Here is an 11,862-nt window from a genome sequence, read left to right as displayed (position 1 = left end):
GCGGGCCTATCCCGTATCATTTTAGTAGAGCATTAGAGACAGATAGGGTTGACCCCCGAACAACCGCTTCTCGCTACTGTAGAGTATCATAATAGGGTATTATCTACGGGGAAGTACCCCTACCGCAGTAGGGGTGCCATAGTGGCCGAACCGTATGATGTAAACCACACTGCCAAAGGAATGTGGAAAAGCACAGAAATATTGAGATGAAGGCCAGGGGTTAGACGATTGCTGCGGTAAAGTCTGCGGCGCGCGACTGGCAGAAGAAGGGGGTTGAAGTCCTGTTGAGAGGTTTTTACTATCGGAGCGTGAGGCCGGGTAGCGTACGTCTCCGTCTTGGCTGGATGCGACATAAAGGGTTGACCCTTGGTGGTGAAGTTCTGCGTGAAAGAAGAAGAAAGGGGTTGGTGATGAAACACCCGATTGCGCAGAGAGAGCAAGAGATCGGCGCGTACTCTAGAACGCCGAATAGGCGCGTAGGATTCAGTAGTGTGCGGGTTGGTGCGGTCCGGGTGGAGTTATGCGGGTGACTCTGGTGGCTCGGTGGGTGATCTGGTTGACCTGCGAAATGCGAAGAGATCCGTCTGGCAGTGATGATCCGTTGGTTGGCAGCAGTGACCTAGAAAGGAAAACAAAAAGTTTAGTGAAGCTTGAAGGCTAGAAGTTTGAAAACAAAGAGGGTTACTCTGCGGGAGAGGAAGATAGGAACCTAAATTGGGGAGAGGGAGGCAGCGAGGGAGTGAGCTGGCTGGGGGTGGGTGTGTTGGGAGTGGGGAGAAGTGGGGGAGGATGCTTTAACGGGTGAGTTTGAGTTTGAGCGCACCTTTGAGGGTGGCATGCCTGAGGGAATCACGGCTGTGGGGAAATGTTTGGAGTGGCTCTTTACCTACCTGGAGGTAATAAGAATGTGAACAAGGAGTGCAGGGGAGTACCAGGAAGGATCAAGGATGTGCGTGCTGTGAGGGCATTGTGGGAGAACCGGGATGTCTTGGGATCGGCGTTTCGGATGGAAGACAGGCGCGTGGTTAGGAGACGGGATAGTCGCGGGTTAGGAGTTAAGGACGATGTACGGAGAAGAGGCGTCCGGGGATGTTGGCTAGACCTGGGGTGAGTGAGGAAGGCAGAAGTCGAGAAGAAATGTGGGATGTGTTTCCAGGGCTGATGCGGTGTGCAAGCTGTACAATCAGGCACTGAACCCTTAGAAGAGGGCTAAAGGAGGTGCTAGGGAGGTGGAAAGTTGGGCGACGTTCACAAATAAGCGGAGGAGAAACCAAAGCCTAGTGCAGGTGGTGTTGCGGTTGCAATGGCGCAATCTAAGAGTGGCAGTAAGGTTGTGGGGCCGGCAAGTACGGTGCCTAAGGTAAGGATGCTGGGTCCCAGGACTGAGGCGATCGCCGTCTCAACGGTAAGGGCAAGACTTACGCGGATGTCTTCAGGCAGATTCAGGATGTATGAAAGATAACCTGAAGAACGTCGAACAGCAGGGGAGCTACTAATTGAGCGTCACGAAGGCTGGGAATGCTCCAGAAACAAAAGACGCTATAAAAGCTGCTCTTTGAGAGTCTTTCAGTGTCAGGGCGTTGAAGCCCAAGACTGAAATTGAGATTAGAGACCTGGACCCTATTGTCGAGGAGAAAGAAATCGTCAGCAAGATGATGGAGAGGCTGGGGGCACGCATAGGGATGAGGTAAGACTACAACGCTAAGGCCAACTACAGGGGAGGCAATTAGCAGTAGTCGAGGTTCCACTAAATGGGTTGTTGGCCTAAAGGATGGGGACCGAATCTGTATAGGGTTTGCGGTTTGTAGGTTGAAAATTGTGCCAAAGGTTACCAGGTGTTTTAGATGCCACGATTTTGGGCATATAAGTACGGACTGTACGATTAAAGTTACAGACGCGTGATCTGTCAGGAAGTGCGGAGGCGAGGGGCACAGTATGCAGGAATGCACCCTGGTGCCGGCCTGCAGGCTGTGTGTAAAAAAGGGCGTGCCACACAGCAAGACTGGTCATGTTGCGGGGGCGGGTATCGTGCCCTCAGTATAAGGAATACCTGCGGAGGAAGGGAAATCCACAATTAATCAGTCATGGCCCTTAGACTTTTGCAGATCAACTTAAATCACTGCAGAGTAGCGCGGGATCTGTTAATTAAAACAGTTGAAGATTGAGGGGTGGGCATTGTGTTTATTTCCGAGCCATACGCGATTAGAGATAACTGGGTTGCCGAAATGTCTCGTAAGGTGGCGATATGGGTTACGGGCTTAACGGAAGAAAAGGCACTCGCGGACAAGAATGTATAGTGGGCCGGGGCTTTGTCGCTGTTGCGGTAGGTGGCGCTTACCACTGTAGCTGCTACTACTCACCTAGGTTGAGTGATGCTGAGCTGGAGGCTGAACTCTTAGATCTTGAGTATGCTAGAGGAAACGTGAGGAGCGACGGTAGTAGTTGCGGGAGATTTTAACGCTAAGTCGCCATCTTGGGGATCAAATCGTCTGGATAGAAAGGGCCTGGTGCTGGTTGGATCCTTCGATAGGATGGGCATTATCCGTGTAAAACCTATTGGAAAATTCTCCTTTCAGCGTGGGGGGAGAACATCACTTATCGACGTAATGGCCTGTGATTCAAGGACACTCGTGAGGGTTAATAAGAGCGTGATCTTGCGCGAATATTCGGCATCGGACCACCAGTACATACTCCACTCACTTGGGGAGGGACTTTCCTCGGGGGCAACCTGGTTTTGTCCAGGGTTGGAGGATTGAGACTCTGGATTGCGATACTTACCTGGACTTCTTTCGAAACGCGACGAGGCATATCAACGCGGATATTCCGTTGTCTGATAGTGAGGCGGGTGATGTGATCGAGGCATTTCAGGGTGCGTGTGAAGCGAGTATGGCCCCCCGCAGGCAACCCCCGGGAAGGAGAACATCCAAGAAGTGGTGGTCGGTGGACATTGGCGATCTTCGTAAGGCGGTAAATTCGAAGCGACGCACAGTGGGCCAGATCGAAGAATTAGCTGTTCATTTGGCAAAAACTCAGATTCCTCATATCGATGTTTAACAAATGTATATTACTTTCTAAATGTCTGTCACATTCGAAAACAATGAATTTAATGAAATTTATTAAAAATTGTGGTTAAAACAAGCATTTAAAAATCAAACTTTTATAGATATCATTTTTCACCGTAAAAATTACTTTTTTTCATATTGATGCCCCGGAAAACCTATTAAACATTATGTACCCATTTATTGTTTTTATGAATAGCATATGTCTATATTGTGAACGCACCTGAAATTAAAAATTATTGTTCATAATTTATTTAAAAAAATAATACTCGGTGAACTAAAGAGAATCGTCAAAGTTTTTCACCTTTAACAAGGGGTATCTTTAAAGTTTTAAAGAGTTGTGCGTTCTATCAAAGTGGAATATTTTCTAGCGTTATTTCTCTATAAAATCATGCAAGATTCACTTCCCCCGTCATCCCACCCGATAAATTATTACTGTTTAAAGCGTCGCGTGACACGCACTCCAGCGACGAGTCGCGTCGCACGAGACGCGTTGCCGACCATGCATTCATGCCTGGATCAGGTGCATGGAATGCATATTGCATATTTCATACCGCCTGCAAGTCAAGAAGTGGCAAATACGAAGTGTAGAAGAAAAATCCCAATATGAAGATAGGAAAAAGATGATTAAAAGAAAACTAAAAGAGGAAATGCACATATTAGTAGACATTCCGAAGCCAGGTTTTGGTACAACAAATACTGGAAACGTAGCGAGAACATTTTTTTAAATTATACTTCAACAGCCAATATTACAGGTATTTTATTATTTTATATAATAAATAATAAATTATTAAATAATAAGGTAATAAAATAAACAATAAATAATTTTTCATGCGTAAACCAAGTATTAATTTAAAGACTTGGTGTTATTTTAGTTGCTTTGTCAAGTTATAGACAAATTAGTCCCAATTTATTTCAAGAGTATGCAATGGAAACATTTAATCTATACGTTACAGAATATAATTGGTTTTACATGCCATCAAGTTTGCATAAAATTCTATTTCATGGTGCAGACATAATAAAGTGTGCTGGTTTACCAATTGGAAAGTTTTCAGAAGAGGCAATGGAGGCAAGAAATAAAGATTTTAGAAATATCAGAAACGATCACGCGAGAAAATTTTCACGACTAGAAACAATGACAGACCTTTTTCACACGTTATTGTATACATCCGACATTTTAATATCCTCAATTTCGGCGGAAAACCGCAAAATTGGTAAAAAACATACACGTTTTGATATTTTCAATGACGAAATTGAAAGATTAATGTTAAAAGAAGACCTCCAAGACGATGATGATACTTCATAGACAATAAATTTTAGATAAATAAATTAATCATTTGTTTGAAAAGCCTGAACAGCTAGTTTTCAATTATTGTTCATTATTTACATGTCATCGCTATTTTTTAGGTATTTCTGATGCTCTGACAAAAAATATTTCCAACCAAAAATTAATCACCGCTTACTCTTCTACAAATCCCAATATGAAAAATCAAAAGAATTTTTTTTTAATAAAACATTAAGGTGACCTTGATTTTTTAATTGTCACAATATATTTTTTACTTAATAATGTTATAGCTGACGTCAAGACAAATTCAACGACCTATATACTACGGTCTTTAAGTCTTGAAATAACGTTAAAATAGTTGTGAACAGCTAATTCTTCGATCTGGCCCACTGTGCGACGTGCCTACCAGAGAGCCCTAAATAGAGGGCGGCCAGGCGCCCTGGAAGCTGGAAGCGAGTTTAAGGCAGCGAGAAAAAAGCTGAAAGGTGCTATTATAAGCAGAAAATAAAAGCGTGGGCTGAGCTGTGTAGCACAGTAGATACCGACATATGGGGGATGGCATATAAAACGGTCATGAGGGCGATAAAGCCCAGGCCTGATCCTCCAAATCTTACCATCGAGAAAACATGTCAGGTTATCGCGGCGTTATTTCCAAGGGAGGAAGATCTGGTAGCGAGGGATACTTACCTGCAGTACAACCTGAGAGATATCCTTGTTGGATTCTCTCTTATGGACCTGGTGGAGCTGCGTAGGGCGGCCGTCGAAGGTTAGTCTGGACAAGGCACCTGGTATTGACATGATCCCTGGATGCACCGTCAAGCTGGTCCTGAAAAAAGAAAGCAAATTATTAGTAAGTATGTTTAATGGAATGTTGATTAGGGGGAAATTCCCGCACGTTTGGAAAAATAGCAGGCTGGACCTCGTGCCAAACCGGGAAAGGATCCCGCATCCCCTTCGGCGTATCGGCCGCTGTGCTTGACCAGCAACTGGGTGAAGGTTTTCGAGTCGGTAGTAAACGGCAGAATCCAGAGAGAAATTAGGCCTGAGGGGCTCTCGGACCAGCAATACGGCTTTCGGGTCGCTCGGAGCACACTGCAGGCGCTGAAACTGGTGGAGGAGTTTCAAACAGTGGCGCGGATAAAGCAGGAGTTTTGTTTTGCTGATTGCATTCGACGTCAGGAATGCCTTCAATTCACTGTGTTTAAATATCGAGTAAAATTCGAAATTTAGTTTAAATCCGAAACAATTCGTCACCCGGTTTGTTTTCGGTTACGCGACCGACCAGGAAGATTCTAGGTCGACGCGTCCGCTATTCGAAACATTAGAGGACAGAAAAACACGGTTCTCGAGGTTTTCTGTAAAGTCACGCTGTTAGGGGGAGTAGGTTTGAAAAAACCTCGCCTAACGGTGGTCCGGATCGTGAGGGAAGGAACGTAGTGAAAAGAATACAGATTTTAATTTTAATTTTCGCTTAGTCGAAGGATTCGACTAAGCGAAAATTAAAATTAAAATCTGTATTCTTTTCACTACGTTCCTTCCCTCACGATCCGGACCACCGTTAGGCGAGGTTTTTTCAAACCTACTCCCCCTAACAGCGTGACTTTGCAGAAAACCTCGAGAACCGTGTTTTTCTGTCCTCTAATATTTTGAATAGCGGACGCGTCGACCTAGAATCTTCCTGGTCGGTCGCGTAACCGAAAACAAACCGGGTAACGAATTGTTTCGGATTTAAATTAAATTTCGCATTTTAATCGATATTTAAACATACCGCCCCCCTTGCACGGTCCGTGCAACAAGAATAGGAGGCGTAGGTCGCGGTCACGTCGCGTAAAGCCCGTAGAGAAGGTAGAAGTACACTTTCAACAACTTTCTATTGTAAAAGTTTAACTGTACTTACTCGGTACAGCGGAATTCGGGTCTTCGTTTATCCCGTGTGCGTCTTCGCCGGCCGTTGTCGATGTTGACTCATCGACGGGCAGTTTACACAACCGTGTAATCGGACGTGTGTATGTAGACGTAACTGTACGTACTTTAACTACACGCACGCACCTGTCTCGGCCCGGTAATACTTCCTCGATTCGTCCCATTTCCCATTGATTCGGGGGGAGAAGAGGGTTTTGCACTAAAACCAAGTCATTCGGTTTTAACTGCACTTGGGTGGTGCGCCACTTATAGCGTTTCTGGAGGTGCGTGAGATAATCTCGCGTCCAATGTTTCCAGAGCTGCTCGTGGAATTTCTGGATTGCTCTCCATCGCGTAAGCCGCGAGAGATTTTCCTTTTCCACTGACTCGACCGGAAGTGCATTCATCGGTCCGCCTATTAGGAAGTGGCCCGGCGTGAGAGGGGCATAATCCTCGGGACAGTCACTCAAAGCGGCGATCGGTCGCGAATTCAAACTCGCCTCGATCTTGCAGAGGAGTGTCTGCATTTCCTCGCTTGTGGGTGTAAATTCGCCGATGATGCGTTTCAGGTGATGTTTCACCGATTTCACGCCGGCTTCTTGCATACCACCAAAGTGGGGAGCACTGGGTGGATTAAACCTCCACTTAATGCCCTTTTGACCGCACTTCGTTCGCATTTCTGGAGTTTGATACACCGTATTGAAGTGTTCCTTCAATTCCCGATCTGCTCCGACGAAGTTCGTTCCGTTATCACTGAACATACAGGACGGAACTCCTCGGCGGGCGATAAATCGGTCTAATGCGGCCAGAAATGCACTCGTCGTATAATCATGGACGAGTTCGATGTGCACGGCTCTCGTAGCGAAGCAGATGAACACTGCTATGTATGCTTTATGAGCCGTTTTCCCACGACCGGCGGAGTCGCGGACCCGATACGGTCCCGCGTAGTCGACTCCGCAGTTTGAGAAAGGTCGTGCCGCGCGACTGCGCTCCGGTATTAAATCCTGCATGATTTGCGTGGAGGTATTTGCTTGCCATCTCACGCATCGTATGCATTGGTGGATAACCGTGCGTGCCGCGTTTCGGCAGCCGATGATCCAGAATTTCTGTCTCACCGTGTACATGGTCAATTGTAAACCCCCGTGCAACGTATCCACGTGGCATTGCCTGATTATCATGTTAGACACATGATGTTTCGGCAGGATAATCGGGTGTTTGGTTTCCCATGCAAGCGTCGCATTCTCCAACCTTCCACCCACTCGTAAGACTTCCTTATCGTCGAGAAAAGGGTTTAGGCTCTTTAGAGGAGATGTCGCAGGGATTCCCTTGCGCTTTTTCAAGCACCGGTACTCTTCTGCGAAATGCGTACGCTGTAAGTAGCGTGCAATTCTCTCCGTTGCACGCTGGATTTCCGCTGCTTCGACAACTTTTGCATCGAATGACCTTCGTTCTCCGACCGCCGGCCTCCGGAATCGGAGGCAATAGGCAGTCACACGTTGTAGCTTGCTCCATTGGGAAAATCGGAAAACTAAGTTCCATTCCTTTTCCGGAGTGGCCACGAGGGTATGCGATACGCGTTTACCCTCCTCGGTCTCGAGCGAGGCTGGCGATTTCGGCCAATTTTCCTCTGATTGTCGAAGCCATTTCGGCCCGGAAATCCATAATTCGGACTGAATGAGTTCTGCGGCATCTACACCTCGCGAATTCAGATCCGCTGGGTTGAAGCGCGTGGGAACGTGCCGCCATTCAGCTTTTGGGAGCATGGTCTGAATTTTTGACACACGGTTGGCTATCACAACCTTCCATGTCGACGCATGCTTTTTCAACCAAGCGAGTGCAATCGTGGAATCTGTCCAGCAGATTATGCGGCTCATTTCTATGGGGAATGACCGTTTCACGTGCACTATGAGCTCGGAAAGTAACACAGCCCCATTCAATTCCAGGACGGGGATAGACTGTGTTTTTATCGGAGCCACTCGTGTCTTTGCCATGATTAATGTCGTAAACACGTCATTATTTTTCGTCGTCACACGTAAGTAAGTGACGGCCGAATAGGCAGCGAGTGATGCATCGCAGAATCCGTGTAGTTCCACAGTAACTGCGTCGGCTCCGTATTGGATCCATCTCGGGAATTTTAGTTCTTTGAGACTGCTCCAATCCCTGCAAAACGTGTTCCACGTTTTTTGCGTGTCCGTGGAAATTTGGTCGTCCCACTGGATTTTCTCCAGCCATTGGGACTGCATCAGAATTTTTGCACGGATTACGACTGGTGATAACCAGCCGAGGGGATCGAAGAGCTTCGCGATCTCCGAGAACAAATTTCTTTTTGTCATCGGTAACGCAGACGGTTGAAACCGTTGCAGATCGAAATGGAAGTAGTCTCCGGATGGGATCCATCGTAGACCAAGCACTTTTAGTTCGGAATCGTCGAACAGAGTGAGGTCTACGGCGTGGGAGTGAGCACCTTGGGGGATGTTCCGCAATAATTTCGCGGAGTTTCCAGCCCATTTCCTCAACTTGAACCCACCGCCCTGCAGGAGATCGCAGACTTGCTTGCGAATTTTCTCTAGCAGGGTTTTGTTGGACGCTCCCATAAATACGTCGTCGACGTATATGTCCCTCTCGAGGATCGGAGCGGCGAGAGGATACCTCTCTCCATCCTGTTCCTTTAATTCGAGGAGGGTACGCATCGCTAAATATGGGGCGCACGCCGTACCGTATGTTACGGTATTCAATTCGAAAGCTTTGAGCTTTTCGTCGTTTGACGCGCGCCATACGATGCATTGGAAACGACGGTCCTGTGGGGCGACGAGGATTTGCCGAAACATCTTCTCGATATCTGCCACCAGAACGTACTCATACAGACGCCACCTCGTTAAAACCGAGGTGATATCGTTCTGTAATTTTGGTCCGACATGCAGGACGTCGTTTAGGGATCGCCCTCCGACCGTTCTGCTGGTTGCATTGAACACAACGCGCAGTTTGGTCGTTGCACTTTCCGTGCGTACGACCGCTCGATGCGGAATGTACAGTCGATTCTGGTCAATCGGCTCAAGCCGAGTCATGTGACCTAAGGACTCGTACTCCGCGAGGAACTCAGAGTATTCTCTGTCGAGGGTCGTATCCGCGTCCAATTTACGCCTCATCCTCGCGAGGGCGGACAGCGCTATGTGGAACGAGTGTCCTAACGCTTCGTCCGGTCTCGGGTGATTCAAGGGCAATCGGACTATAAACCGTCCGGTTTTGTCCCGTTTGACGGTTCTTCGGAAGAGTGCTTCGCACTCTTCTTCCGCCTTGGACCGCACCGAGGTCGTGGGGATTTCTTCGGTTTCCCAGAATCGTCGAATCGCATAATCCAGCGATTCGAGAACGGTGCAATGCAGCGTTCTTACCGTATTCTGGCCGTCGCCTTCAGCGTGTATAGGGCCGGATATAACCCAGCCAAACGCCGTTTCTTGGGCGATCGGACCTTCATTCGCCCCTCGTCGGAAGCCCGAACGAATCACCTGAGCATATAAATCCGCTCCGATCAGAATTTCGATCGTAGGATCGGCCCTGGCTTCTGGATCGGCTAACGGTAAACCTCGGAACGCACTGTAAACTCGCGCGTTCGCCGACGTGTTGCGGTAGGTCGTGATTTTCGGCACGACGTACGCTTGAGCGACACATATCGGTTTCGACTCGTTTATCGAGCCGAGGTTTAAACCGACGCTATATTTTATTTGCTGCGTCTGGCCGCCCCCAAGCCCGATACCGTGGCTGGGGTACGCACGCGTTTCAATCGGAGGTCGTTTGCCAGACCTGCGGAGACGAATGACGTCTCCGATCCTTGGTCTAACAGTGCTCGCGCGATTCGCGATGCACCGTTCTCTCCGAACACGCGTACTCGTGCCGTGGCTAGCAGCACGGTCCTCGGTGCGCCTGTACCGAGCGCGGTACAGTGTGATGTCGAGGCCGGTTTCTTGTAGGCCTTCGAAGTCGAAGGTTTTCCTTTCGGCTTCGACACGGCCGTACTTCGTGGTTGAGCGTTGTAATCGCTCTCCTCACGTTGGCCGTATGTATTTTGCGCCTGCGGCCTCGGATAACTTTGTTCCCGCAGTCCATCATAGTGCAGGAGGGTATGATGCTTCCCCCTACACCGATGGCATTCCTGGGGTCTCTGACATTGTGATGCCGTATGAGAAAATCGAGGCATAGCACACAGGCCATGCGGTTCTGCACGTAGTGGTGACGCATTTTTGGCGTCAGCACTTGAAAATTGGTGCATTGAGGCAGACTGTGTGCCCCAGTGCAGAATCCGCATACTGGCATCCGCATTGGTTTGGTTCGCCCGTCGTTTGCGGAACTTGAGCGTCTCGGGTTTGGGGCCGAGTCGGTTCCCATAACGACGTTATGGCTTGCCAGAGGCTTCGAGCGACGCTTTTTGGTCGAGCGTCGATGGGCTTCGGCATGCGGGATTTTGTTTCGGGGGCGAGAGCTGCCTCTCGACGGTCCTCTTTCATCGAAAACAGAGCTTGCGCGTGATGATCGATGAAGGTTCGGACATCCTCGAACATCGGGTAGTTAGTCGAGGGGCCGAGCGATCTCTGCCATTCCAGCTCCAATTTCGGAGTGAAATGTTGTATCGTCCAGTACGCTAGCATCCATTCTACTAGCTGTTCGGACGTGCCCCTTTTTCTTAATGCAGCTAGAGTCTCTGTGCATTCCACAGTGACCTGCTGCATGCTGGCTAGATCGTTGAATTCAATCTGCTTCAGCGAAAATAGTTTGTCCAGCAACCTTCCCGTGACCATGCGTGGAAGCCCGTATTTGTCCTTGAGCACTCTCCACGCTTCGGGGAAGTTGCGCCCGACAATCTCGAGCGTCGAAATCGTCGCGAGAGCTGGTCCTTCCAAGCATGCGTTCAGATGGTACAATTTCTGTACGTCTGATAACTGCGCATTATTCATCACCCCGGTGGTAAATAGATCCTCGAAATGTTCCCATTCCCGAGGATCCCCTCCGAATTTAGGCAATCTTTGCTTGGGGAGCTCAATGGGCATGCTGAATTGCTGGACCTCCGGTGCCGGTGGTCTCGATTCAGCAGCGATTCGTGTCAGCTCGGCGGTTACGAAATCCTGGAATTCCTGGAATTCGTTTTCCACGCCGAGGAGGTAGCCTGGCTTAAAAAGCGTATAGGCTTGTCTTTTTGCGGCGGGAATCATCTTCCGCACGTTCGCATACATGGTGCGGACATCCCGCCATGTTCGCCCGGCGTAGTCGAGCTTTTCTTGGAGGAGTTTCTCCGTGAATTTAGCTCTGCCCATTTTTTTGAGATTTATGCTCACGGATCTAAGACGATCGAACTCGTCTGTTAACTCCATGAGCTGATCCTCAATGTCGGCACGCGACATGGACTCGTATAACGCCATAGCGAGTTTGTCGAGGATTAATCAACTCGATTCAACTCTTACGTGGTAATTTCGTCACGTGCAAAGGCAGTCACCTTTTCCCGTTCCAATCAACCTCGTTTGATCCGGCTCGAAGGACCTTATGTTAGGGGGAGTAGGTTTGAAAAAACCTCGCCTAACGGTGGTCCGGATCGTGAGGGAAGGAACGTAGTGAAAAGAATACAGA

The 11,862-nt window shown here is 48.5% G+C and overlaps 1 protein-coding gene across 1 annotated transcript; it reads right to left on the bottom strand.

Moving 5' to 3' along the window:
- Positions 1-2,395: 2,395 nt before the first annotated feature.
- LOC122404365 lies at positions 2,396-10,441 on the bottom strand. Its single transcript, XM_043408300.1, has 4 exons — positions 10,125-10,441; positions 6,394-10,047; positions 5,032-5,170; positions 2,396-2,521 (listed from the first exon to the last, which is right to left on the bottom strand). The coding sequence occupies exons 1-4, from the start codon at positions 10,439-10,441 to the stop codon at positions 2,396-2,398; spliced, it is 4,236 nt and encodes a 1,411-aa protein (XP_043264235.1).
- Positions 10,442-11,862: the final 1,421 nt, after the last annotated feature.

This window comes from Colletes gigas, unplaced genomic scaffold, assembly GCF_013123115.1.
Source record: "Colletes gigas isolate AHSC1104 unplaced genomic scaffold, ASM1312311v1 Colletes_gigas_Sc00232, whole genome shotgun sequence".
Classification (NCBI taxonomy): Eukaryota; Metazoa; Arthropoda; class Insecta; order Hymenoptera; family Colletidae; genus Colletes; species Colletes gigas.
The sequence above is the reverse complement of the archived record's forward strand: the minus strand, read 5'-3'. Positions and strand labels throughout refer to the sequence as shown.